The sequence below is a fragment of the Staurois parvus genome, unplaced genomic scaffold, assembly GCF_062004578.1.
Source record: "Staurois parvus isolate SC_StPar_1 unplaced genomic scaffold, SC_StPar_1.0 ptg000498l, whole genome shotgun sequence".
Taxonomy (NCBI): domain Eukaryota; kingdom Metazoa; phylum Chordata; class Amphibia; order Anura; family Ranidae; genus Staurois; species Staurois parvus.
The window spans coordinates 1473202-1486218 of record NW_028318294.1 but is presented as its reverse complement, the minus strand read 5'-3'; the positions used below and the strand labels follow the sequence as shown (position 1 = coordinate 1486218).

The 13017-nt window shown below is 43.3% G+C and overlaps 1 protein-coding gene across 1 annotated transcript in view; it reads left to right on the top strand.

The window, feature by feature from the left end:
- SLC12A3 (solute carrier family 12 member 3) overlaps nucleotides 1-13017 on the top strand; it is a 72348-nt gene that overhangs the window by 22576 nt on the left and 36755 nt on the right. Inside the window, exons 8-11 of the mRNA XM_089689774.1 lie at nucleotides 573-703; nucleotides 4280-4364; nucleotides 8545-8699; nucleotides 10967-11074. Of these exons, the coding sequence (XP_089545900.1) occupies nucleotides 573-703; nucleotides 4280-4364; nucleotides 8545-8699; nucleotides 10967-11074 (479 nt within the window). The remainder of the gene's footprint in view (nucleotides 1-572; nucleotides 704-4279; nucleotides 4365-8544; nucleotides 8700-10966; nucleotides 11075-13017) is intronic.

The window sequence follows — 13017 nt, the reverse complement described above, 5'->3', positions numbered from 1 at the left end:
GTAAGGGAGCATCCTAGTGCAGACACCTGATGTAAGAGGGAACTCTGATGAGGACATCTAATTAAAAGCAGCACTCTGATGGATAGCTGATGTACTGTATGTTTGAATGCAAAAAGAATGCCAATTTTTTTGAACCTCACTGGGCTCTTTTCTCAAGTTGCAGACCAGGAATGAGCTCAGGTATGTTTGGATTCTAATCCTAGTATATATGTGGGTTTGGGAATGCCTTCGTACCTGTGGCTCTGTACAGTGACAGCTTCCTGGTGGGATAGCTCAGGTGGGTTCAGACTAGAAGCTGAACATACCTGAGCTCATCTCTAGTGCAGACAATTGCTGGATAGAGGAGTTTCTCCTAGTTTGTTAGAGGTTCCAACTACACCCATAATCTTTTCAGTTATCTGTAAAAGAAGCGTTTTTCCCACTGATCATTGATGTAAGGTGCATTCTTCCCAAATGACATAAAGTGCACTAGTACTAAGTACACCATGTTCCTTATTCTTTTATTTATTATTATATCTTCAACAATACTATACACAATTGTGTACATTTTGAATACTTTTTTTTGTCAACAGCTGATATCTTTGCTGAGAACTTTGTGCCAAACTGGAGAGGACAAGATGGCTCCTTCTTTGGAATGTTCTCCATCTTCTTCCCATCAGCTACGGGAATCCTGGCTGGTGCCAACATCTCTGGAGATTTAAAGGTCAGTGATTATATTGTGTTCTCAATATGCTATATTGTGCAACATTGTGCAGACACTTATCTTTTATCAATGTTGAATGGTTACAATGAAAATAGAATTAGTTAAGCTGGCCACACATGGCTGTTTTTTTGTTCAGCCAAAGGGCTGACTGAACCGATTCCCCCCTCCACACATTTACGGTCATTGTATTCTGACAGCAGGGCGACTCGTCTCTTGTCAGAATCCACAGACCCTGATTTAGCAGCTTTTTTCCAACAGGTCTGTTAAGGAGATGTCTGTAGATAGATCAACTTCTGATGAGTGGCAGTGACTACACATGGATCTAAATTCAGTTGGTCCCTACTGAACTGGCCTCAATTTTGATCCATCTATGGCCACCTTTAGGGCTTGTTCACACCATGGTGCATAGACATCAGTTTTTCTGCTCATGTTCTACAAGGGCACAACAAAATCAATTGTTCTCTATGTGCCCTGTACACACCACAATACTGGTATCACGTACATATTTTTTCTGTGCAGGAGTCTGCAACGGGTATAAAACTCATTGCAGCACACATGAAAGCTGATGTAAACTGATGTCTCTGCAAGGGAAATCTGTGCAAATGTATCCATCAGTTTTTCTGTACGTATGTTGTGAGCAAGGCCTAAGAGTTGAATATAGCTGTGCCTATCCTTTTATTAGACAATCTAGACCAGGGATATTGAATTAGAATTCATGGAGGTCCAGTCATTAAAATTTTCCTCCAGCAGAAATCTGAGTCTCATGTTTGTGCTATGACTCGGTTTCTTCATGTCACAGCTCCTCCCCTTTACATTACAGTTTCTCCTTTACAATACAGCCCCCCTTTACAATGCAGCCCCTTCTTTACACTACAGTACCTGCTTTACATTACAGCCCCCTTAATATTCAAGTTCCCCAATTTTTACATCACAGCGCCTCCTTTACCTAAATGTCCTGTGTCCCCCCTTCACATCACAACCACCCCTTCTTACATCACAGACCCCCACCATTTACATCAGTGTCCTCAGCCCCCACCTCACATCAGAGTCCCATGCCCCTTCACATAAGTGTCCTCTGTCACCCCTTCACATCACAGCCCCCCTTCCTTACATCCCAGTCCCTGTAACAGCCCCCCCCTTACTTGAATCCCAGTCCCTGTAACAGCCCCCCCCTTACTTGAATCCCAGTCCCTGTAACAGCCCCCCACCTTGTATCCCAGTCTCCTTCACAGCCCCCCTTCCTTGCATCCCAGTCTTCTTCACAGCCCCCTTTCTTGTATCCCAGTCTTCTTCACAGCCTCCCTTCCTTGCATCCCAGTCTTCTTCACAGCCCCCCTTCCTTGTATCCCAGTCCCCTTCACAGCCCCCCTTCCTTGCATCCCAGTCTCCTTCACAGCCTCCCTTCCTTGCATCCCAGTCCCCTTCACAGCCTCCCTTCCTTGCATCCCAGTCCCCTTCACAGCCTCCCTTCCTTGCATCCCAGTCCCCTTCACAGCCTCCCTTCCTTGCATCCCAGTCCCCTTCACAGCCTCCCTTCCTTGCATCCCAGTCCCCTTCACAGCCCCCCTTCCTTGTATCCCAGTCCCCTTCACAGCCTCCCTTCCTTGCATCCCAGTCTTCTTCACAGCCCCCTTCCTTGTATCCCAGTCCCCTTCACAGCCTCCCTTCCTTGTATCCCAGTCCCCTTCACAGCCTCCCTTCCTTGTATCCCAGTCTTCTTCACAGCCTCCCTTCCTTGTATCCCAGTCCCCTTCACAGCCTCCCTTCCTTGCATCCCAGTCTTCTTCACAGCCCCCTTCCTTGTATCCCAGTCCCCTTCACAGCCCTCCTTTTTTGTACCACAGTCCCTCTTTTTTGTATACTGGTCCCCTTCACGGCCCCCCTTCCTTCCTTTCAGCCCAGTCTCCATTATATGAATATCCCCCTCCCTTACTTTACCCCCTGCCAATCACAACCCTCCTCTAATCTTTTTGATCCTACTTTACACAGCAGGTAGAAGGCAGAAGGAATGGCATGTCTTCACAGAGCGTGGGATATGCTTTTCATGTTAACAGGCAGGTGACTGGTTGCAAGGAATGCCGAACAACCAATCACTGGCTTGTTAACTTGAAAAGCTGGGTTGCTCCCGCCCTCTGGCTGGACATGCCGTGCCTCCTACCTGCTATAAGGATGAATACTGTGGCAATGGGGACGGGGGAGTCTGGAGGAGGAGGATATCAGCTGGCAGTGGACATCCAGGCTGCTAAGTGGTGGACCCGCAGTACGAATAGGACTGTCATTCGGTCCATTGGCTAGACCAATGCCAGGAGCAGCAGGGAGGGGCAGTATAAAATCTCAACATTTAAAAACTGTAATAACTTTTTTTTTCTCCTTTGTCTTCCTCTTCTGCCCTCCCCCCTAGACATTTGTGGCTAAGTTCGGCAAAAACTGAGAAAAGGAACAAGGGACAGTGTTGTTGATAGTCAACATTTCTGTGACATCCATTCCTGTTCAGCTTTTGTCTGCATTTTGACAGCAGACTATGGTAGATCCATTTGGATCTGTGGGGTGTCGGATGTAAACAGATTTGTGTTCATTTACATCATGCTACCATATCAGGCTCATGTTTAGGTCCAGAAAAATAGAAAACAACACAGTCCTTTCATTTTCTTTTAGACCCGGGTGTTTTTGGAGGTAGGTGGATGTAAATGGATACAGGCCTGTTTACATCTGCCCATGTAGCTTCATGCAGCTTCCAAGCAGATCTGCCTAATACATTTACAGGTAGACCCAATTGGAAAGCCTGTGTGAAAGGGGCCTCAGATTTTCAATCAGCAACTGGCCCCACATAGCTCTGCCTAGTGTGTGACCAGCAGTGCTTCATCTGCGCATTAGCCAGAATAGGAGATGTAGTTTTTGCAGGAGTTTGCATGTCCCAGGGAATTGACCTGCAAGCACTGCTAAAGTCCTACCACTATTATCTGCAATGTTTTGGGGATGGAGCACATGGGGCAGCTTCAGACAATGATTTACATAGTAAAGGTAATTTATTTTTATTAAACAGCTGTCTGGTTCACATTGTATAATGATAAGGAGCTTCTAGACTATGTGAGGCAGCTTCCAAGGATGATTTGACCAGTAAATGTCAGTTTAATAACACATTAGGGACTTGTACAGGGGCGGACTGACAACTCATGGGGCCCCCGGGCAATAGGGGATCGTGGGGCCCCTGTGTCCTTGCCCAAACTCAAAAAAGCCTATGAAAAAGGTACCAGGGGCATCTCATGGGGCCCCCTACTGACCCCGGGCCCTCAGGCAGTGCCCGAGTTTCCAAATGGTCAGTCCGCCCCTGGACTTGTATGTGTATTGTTTTCAGAGAAACCCTCCAATTTCTAGATGTGCTAGTGGTTGTGGGGCAAAAATATTCATACCTGTCATCTTACCACACTTCACCTGACCATTTATAACACTCTTGTATGTTACCAAGTTGATTGGCGTGAGCCAATGGTTTGTAGCAGAAACACTTGTCAGCACTCTATTGATCATGGTGGACACATGAAAACTATCTTCAGATGCTTCTTTATTTTGTTCACACAGGATCCAACTGTAGCTATACCTAAAGGTACTTTGATGGCCATTTTCTGGACTACGGTGTCTTACCTGGTCATTTCTGCAACAATTGGTATGATGTTTTCAATATAAATAATTGCTGCATAGTGACGGACAGATATGTATTTGATGCACTAAACCAGTGTTTCTCAACCTTTTTTTGGTCAAGGCACCCTTTTAAAATTATAGACAGTCTTGAGGCACCCCATTCTAAAATGTGAAAAACTATTCTAATAGCTTTATATAACACAGCAACATCCTCACGTTGGATACCCAACATTAGAGGTGATTTATTCTTCCAAAGCAAATACACTTTTGCACACTGGTACTGACTAGTATTCCAGTGTTTCTCTTCTCCCTCAGTTTTTCTCCATCACTGAGCTAATGTGACCCCAGCACTGATGGAGAGGGGTAGGGGAGGGTGTGCAGGCAGCTGACATCCACCTTATCATCTGATGATGTCATTGGTTGTCAGGAGGCAGGCAGCTAGAAGGTTGTAATGGTGCACAATTAAACCTGTGGCTTCGTGTAACTAGAGGCAGGCTTGATCCACCCTCTGGCTCGTATACAAGTTTCGAGCAATTTTTAGACATTTTGCCAACGCACCCCTGAAGAAACCTCAAAGCCCCCCAGGATGCCTGGACACCATGGTTGAGAAAGGCTGCGCTGAACACACTGCATGAAATGTACATATTTAGGACTACTGTTTGTATGTATGTTCACCTGAAGGTTGAATTTTGCAAACAAAATGGCAGCAAGGTAAATGTTTATTTGTATGGCAGTTTAGGTTAAAGTTTAGAGATGTAACTAATCTATGACACAGGTTTTTTAGGTCATTCTGGGTTTTATACAAACAGCAGCAGGAGTTTCTCTTGCTACTTCTGCAACTGAAACTCTGTACAGAGTCACAGAAGGCAGGGAAGAGGAAAAGAAATGCCCGTAGCAAAAAATAAAGAAGAAATGGCGCAGGGCATACATGACTAGGCCCAGAGTGGGGAAGGAGGAATAGAAAGGGTTAAGGCAGATCCAAGGGGTTTGTTTTGATAGTGGGGGTATTTGGTTGGTGGAAGGTTGAGAGTAGGTGGGGTTTCCTGCACTTTAGGGTGGGGGGTTTCAGTGAGGGGGCGTCAGTTGAGCTGGAAGTCAGGAGTGAGAGCTTCCCTCCCGCCCTCCCTGTTTTTGGTGAGTATTGGGTCCCTCCAGGTAAAGGGGGGTTATATTGGTTCCTGGGCGGTTGTTGGTCTTTGGAGGCGGTTCTTATCTTGGAAGGTAAAAACAATGGTGTGGGACCCATCGGTGGTATGGGATGCCCGGGGACATTCCCAGTTAACCAAGGTTTAACTGGAAGGTGGTGGTGCTGCACTGCGGACGGTATGGTTGTCTCCGAGCTGGTTGGTTGCGGCTGGAGGCCTAGTGTATATGGTTGTCCGCAGGTGCATTTCGGATTGTTTGGGGGTGCCTTCGAAGACCAACAACAATTCTTTGGGTTTCTGTTATAAGGAATGGTTGGTGTATTTAAATTTGTGTTGTTAATAAAAGGCCATGTTGGCCATTTACTCCAAAATTGGTGTCATGTGTTTTGTAAGTATAATTGGTTAAGGGGAAAGGGGGGGTTTGTATGGAACGGTCATGGTGGTAATGGGGAGTGGACAAGCCTATCTCTGGTGCAATAGTCATGGGCAGGTCACTCTGATCACTCAGCTATGCGTGTCATTACACTTCAGCTCTTCAACTATGTACTCAAGCAGCTTTTTTTAGTAAAGCAGTTAAGGTCAGCCAGGTAAACATGGTAAACCAAAATGGTCACAAAGCTTCAGCTGCTGTCTGGAAATAATAAATATAAAATTTATTACGTGAAGAGTTTTATGTTTTGGCCTTAATATAATAGGGAAAGAAAACATTTACTAATGGCAAATAGGCTAGGCACTTGGGAAGTGCAGTTGCACTCATTTTTACTGAATCAGGTGCAAAGGAAATTTAAAAGAAAAAAAAGCATTTTTGATTGCACATGAATGGATGAGAGAAATCAGCAGAGCTTTACCAAATTCAATAAGCTCTGGGGAAAATGTATGTATTATTTTATTTATTACAGGTACTTATATAGCGCCGTCAATTTACGCAGTGCTTTTACATGTATATTGTACATTCACATCAGTCGCTAACCCTCAAGGGGCATACGATCTAATGAGTGCTACTGCACTTCCAAAGTGCACAGTCTATTTACCTTTAAAAAAATCCACACACCATTTACTCCCATTAAATGCCTAAGCTCAGCTGCCACTTTTTGGCATTGAGGAAGTTTATTGGTGAGGATGGGCTGTTTTGACAGACTATTGTTATCGCACAGAAATCCCTACATTATTATTATTATTATTATTATTATACAGGATTTATATAGCGGCAACAGTTTGCTCAGCGCTTTACAATATAACCTACACATATACAGTCATGGCCGAAATTGTTGGCACCCTTGATATTTTTCCTGAAAATCATGTATTTCTCACGAAACGTATTGCATTAACACATGTTTTGCTATACACATGTTTATTCCCTTTGTGTGTATTGGGACAAAACAAAAAAAGGGAGGAAAGAAAGCAAATTCGACATAATGTCACACAAACCTCCAAAAATGGGCTGGACAAAAGTATTGGCACCCTTTCACAACTGCGGATAAATAAGAATGTTACAAGCATGTGATGCTCCTGTAAACTCACCTGGGGCAAGTAACAGGTGTGGGCAATATAGAAATCACACCTGAAAGCAGATAAAAAGGAGAGACGTTCACTTAACCTTTGCATTGTGTGTCTGTCTGTGCCACACTAAGCATGGACAACAGAAAGAGGAGACGAGAACTGTCTGAGGACCTGAGAACCAAAATTGTGGCAAAATATCAACAATCTCAAGGTTACAAGTCCATCTCCAGAGAACTAGATTTGCCTTTGTCCACAGTGCGCAACATTATCAAGAAGTTTGCAACCCATGGCACTGTAGCTAATCTCCCTGGTCGTGGACGGATGAGGAAAATTGATGAAAGATTGCAACGCAGAATAGTCCGGATGGTGGATAAGCAGCCCCAAACATGTTCCAAAGACATTCAAGCTGTCCTGCAGGCTCAGGGAGCATCAGTGTCAGCGCGAACTATCCGTCGACATTTAAATGAAATGAAACGCTATGGCAGGAGACCCAGGAGGACCCCACTGCTGACACAGAGACATAAAAAAGCAAGACTACAGTTTGCCAAAATGTACTTGAGTAAGCCAAAAGCCTTCTGGGAAAACGTCTTGTGGACAGATGAGACCAAGATAGAGCTTTTCGGTAAAGCACATCATTCTACTGTTTACCGAAAACGGAATGAGGCCTACAAAGAACAAAACACAGTACCTACGGTAAAATATGGTGGAGGTTCAATGATGTTTTGGGGTTGTTTTGCTGCCTCTGGCACTGGGTGCCTTGACTGTGTGCAAGGCATCATGAAATCTGAGGATTACCAAAGGATTTTGGGTCGCACTGTAGGGCCCAGTGTCAGAAAGCTGGGTTTGCGTCCAAGATCCTGGGTCTTCCAGCAGGACAATGACCCCAAACATACGTCAAAAAGCACTCAGAAATGGATGGCAAAGAAGCGCTGGAGAGTTCTGAAGTGGCCAGCAATGAGCCCAGATCTAAATCCCATTGAACACCTGTGGAGAGATCTTAAAATTGCTGTTGGGAAAAGGTGTCCTTCCAATAAGAGAGACCTGGAGCTGTTTGCAAAGGAAGAGTGGTCCAAAATTCCGGGTGAGAGGTGTCAGAAGCTTATTGATGGTTATAGGAAGCGACTGATTTCAGTTATGTTTTCCAAAGGGTGTGCAACCAAATATTAAGTTAAGGGTGCCAATACTTTTGTCCAGCCCATTTTTGGGGTTTTGTGTGACATTATGTCATATTTGCTTTTCTGCCTCTGTTTTATATTTGTTCCAATACATACAAAGGGAATAAACATGTGTATAGCAAAACATGTGTTAATGCAATACCTTTTTTGTGTGAAATACTTGATTTTCAGGAAAAATATCAAGGGTGCCAACAATTTCGGCCATGACTGTATATGTCCATACCAATGTGCTTAGAAAAAAAAGGATGGTAGTAAAGTTAGTTTAATTGAAAACCAAACACACCAGATGTATGTTGTAATGTTGTAATAGGGTAACTATACATATCAGCCTTAATATAGCCCACTGCCCAACAATAATAACATCCTAAGAACCTTTTTTCTGCAGGCTCCTGTGTAATTCGAGATGCATCTGGAAGTGTAAATGATTCATTTATAGGTGAAGCCACAAACTGTATCGGGCTGGGTTGTGAATATGGGATGAACTTCACTGAATGTGCTTTAAAGCAGAACTGTAAATATGGACTTATAAATTACTATCAGGTAAGCACTAATTGTCACCCGCAAGATTCAATATAGTGGGGCTCACATTTACACATTGTCATGATACGGACTCCATAAAAACGTAAAGTATTTGTTTTTAGATTGATGTCGCTTGTATTCCTCTTAAAGTAGTTCCAATGAAAAAGCATACTGTTTTACTATTAACAGCTTTTGGACATTACTATGAACATTTTTAATCCTTGCAGTGAGTAAGATGCTACTGATACCCTACAAGACCCGACACCCTACAAAATATTTTGTGTACCTACTATCTCCATGACATTATTCTGACTGACAGCACACCAACTACCAACAATGGAGGAGGTGTGGATGAACGTAACAATCTCCACGCCTCCAAATACTGAATGCCTTGCATTCTGTGAAAAGACTGCAAGATATTTGCTCTGTAGACAAGGCACCAAGCAAGCGATATGCTATGATCAGTGTTCACCATAGACTTATAAGTCTCAGCGCCAGATGTTCGGTATTGGATGAGTGAAGAACAAAAGCAAACAAGGGCGCACTCTCATTGTGCATTACCGTGGTACACCACGTGTTTATTGTGTAATCAAATAGATATATACTCACAAACCAAAGGAGAATAAAAGCAGAATAAGTAGTCTGCAATGGCAGTCAATACAATGCTGTGCCCTAATAAGGGATAAGCTGACGTGTTTCGTGAGACGAAGCCCCTTCTTCAGAGCTCTGAAGAAACACATGGTGTACCACGGTAATGCACAATGAGAGTGCGCCCTTGTTTGCTTTTGTTCATCAGTATCCAGATTTCCTGATCTTTGAAGGGCTACACCTCCCCAATTGGCATTCTGAATTCCTTCTAGTCTGAATGAAGATTTGAGCGCTGGTTTCGTTTGTTTGTTTCTGGATTGGATGAGTGAAAGTAAATGTTTTACAGAATACTGCAGCCTACACACTGGGGTTGATTTACTAAAGCTGGAGAGGGCAAAATCTGGTGCAGCTCTGCATAGAAAGCAATCAGCTTCCAGGTTTTATTGTCAAAGCTTAACTGAACAAGTTGAAGTTTGAAGCTGATTGACTACTGTGCACAGCTGCAGCAGAATTTGCAATCTCTAGTTTTAGTAAATCAACCCCACAGTTTGTTAGTGCTAATGTTCAGTATTTGTACTGTGCACATGTCCAAATATTGTTTTTGGCTGGAGAACTGATTTATTCAATTCAACTCAGTATCCATAATACATTAAAGTGGATTCCAGTTAAAAATGAAAATCTGCCCTTGGTTAGCATAGATAATAACTAAAACTATTACATTATTGTAGTTGCTGATTGATTAGAAACAATAATCTAATCTAGACACCCAGCAATCCTCCTAAGCTTTACTGACAATGGTGTGCCTGTACATACACAGTGGTGTATTTAGATTTTGTGCTGTCCTAGGCAACACAGAAATCGGACGCCCCCTCCCCGGCAGAGAGAGCCTGACACCAACCAACACCAGACCCCCCCCCATGGATAGAGCCTGACACTGACCAACACCAGACCCCCCCCCCTTCCCCCGAGAGAGCCTGACAATGACCAACAACACCCCTGCCCCATCCCCATCCCCACCCCCACCCGAGAGAGCCCTGGGAATGACAGTCAGGCTCTGCATACACCATCAAGCAGCCCCTCTCAGATCCCACCTGGTCCACATGGCGCATATGTTCCTTCTTCTGGTGGGCAGTACTGACCCCCTAAAAAATTCCACCCTAGGCAAATGCCTTGTTTGCCTTGTGGTAAATACGCCCCTGCCTGTACAGCCGATTGTGGCTGCTCGGAGGCACTTTCTGGAACCATAGTTGGTGCCTGTGTATGAATCACAGCATAGGTCTGACCAGCCTGTCCCCTATCCCACCTCCACCCCACCCAGCCCTGCCCATGCCCCACCTAGCCTCACCCATGTTCCGCCCAGCTCAGTACCATCTGTGATTCCATCTTCCAACAGCAATGTGATCCAGCTCCTCCTATCCTCGGCCGTGCTTTCGCTTGCAGGAGTGATGGAGAACTGTAAAAGTGCCTCTAATGCCTCTAAAGAAGCACCTTTTACACATATATCAGTGTACTATTATGGTGTAACTGATTGCATGGAATTAATTGAAAGCAAGCCTGTCCTTCCACTTTATGGTTTATGTACATACACTAAAATACTTATACAAATATAGGACTAAACTAAGTCCTGACATTAGATTTAGGGGTTTGGGTAGAATTGCAGTCTATAATTGTCCAATATAACCTATAAATATTTTATTTAGGCATTGAGCATGGTGTCAGGATTTGCCCCTCTTGTGACAGCAGGGATTTTTGGTGCCACGTTATCATCCGCTTTGGCTTGTCTGGTCTCTGCACCGAAAGTGTTCCAGGTATGGCTACTGATGTCAGAAAGATAAATCTACACTTATTATCCATTTTTTAGAAGGGCTAGGAATGTGTGCATTAAAACATACAGTATAACTATTAATAAGTCTTGGCTCTGTAGTACTAACATAAAGTTGTATCACAGCAGCAATCAAGTTTAAATTTTAATTTGACTAATGAAAGACAGAGAATGATGAGAAGAAGAGAGTCTGTTATTGCCATGCCGTGCAAACTTTATTAAAAACACTTATTATGTGGCATAACTGGTATCCTGAGAAGTAGGGATGAACATTGACAATTCTGTGTAGAGAAATACTTTTTTACACATTTTTTTGTCTCTACTGCATGTCCCCAATGGTAGTGGCCATGCCTTTTGTTTAACAATATTTTTTTATTATTATTATTATACAGGATTTATATAGCACCAACAGTTTGCGCAGCGCTTTACAATAAAAGGGAGCCAGTATGATTACAATACATTTCAGTACAGAAGGAATGTGAGGGCCCTGCTAGTGGAGCTTACAATCTAAAGGAAGGGGGAGGTGATACAAAAGGTGATAGCTGCGGGGGATGATCTGGCGGAGGTGATTCAAGTACAGTTCTTAGGTGGAGGTGGGGTAGGCTTCCCTGAAGAAGTGAGTTTTCTAAGATCGCCTAAAGGCAGACAGGGTGGGGGCTGACCGGACATACTGTGGTAGGGAGTTCCAGAGGTTGGGAGAGGCTCTGGAGAAGTCCTGGAGGCGAGCATGGGAGGAGGTGATGAGGGAGCTAGAGAGGAGGATATCATGGGAGGAGCGGAGTATCTGTATTGGCTTTACAAATGGCCATATTTCAATAGCAATTTCACCCACTTAAGGTTTTAGTGGGATTGGTTGCAAAGTTTATGAACTGTGAACTCTAAGCAAGATTCACAAAACTGTTAATGTGTAAATAAAGTGCAGGGCTAAAATGAAAATTAGAATTGAATCCAACGTATTGAAACCACAATACAAAAAATGTATATGCAAATTAGTGCAAAAAATGTGTATATAACAACACATAAACAAGTGAATGTAGCGAACAAATATAGTCCATTCAGTGAAAATCTGTGTTATCAGTGGTACTATGAAACAGCAAAAAAATGTCCAATTCCACACAGTGTCTGGGGATCCAGTGACTACTCCGCCACCACTATGCACTCAACAGAATGTTACTGGTAATGTAGCAATGATCAAAGATCAATAATTCACTCTCCAGAATCCGTAGGACAAATGACCTCCTAGGAAAAAAGCGCACTCCTATTTCCTGCCATAAGAAGGCAAAGATTGTAGATATGTGAGAAGATAAAGAGGAAAAGTATTGTGCTGAAAAAAAATTGTCATCCAAGAGCAATGATCCTCTCTAAACACTTTAAGGCACAGGAAATGACCAGTTTAAAAAAAAAAGTAATTGCAAACTTGATTGCACATGTGGACTGGCATTGGCTCTGGACAAAGACCATAGTGGTGGCGGAGTAATCACTGGATCCTCAGACACTGTGTGGAATTGGACATTTTTTTGCTGTGTTTCATAGTACCACTGATACACAGATTTTCACCGAATGGACTATATTTGTTCGCTACATTCACTTGTTTATGTGTTGTTATATACACATTATTTGCATATACATTTTTTGTGTTCTGGTTTCAATATGTTGGATTCAATTCTAATTTTTGTTTTAGCGCTGCACTTTATTTATTTATATTTATTTATTTCAGGTACTTGTATAGCGCCATCAATTTACACAGCACTTTACATACATATATTGTACATTCACATCAGTCCCTAACCCTCAAGGGGCGTACAATCTAAGGTCCCTAACTCACATTCATACATACAAGGGACAATTTAGACAGGATTCAATTAACCTACCAGCATGTCTTTGGAGTGTAGGAGGAAACTGGTGTACCTAGAGGAAACAAACGCAGGC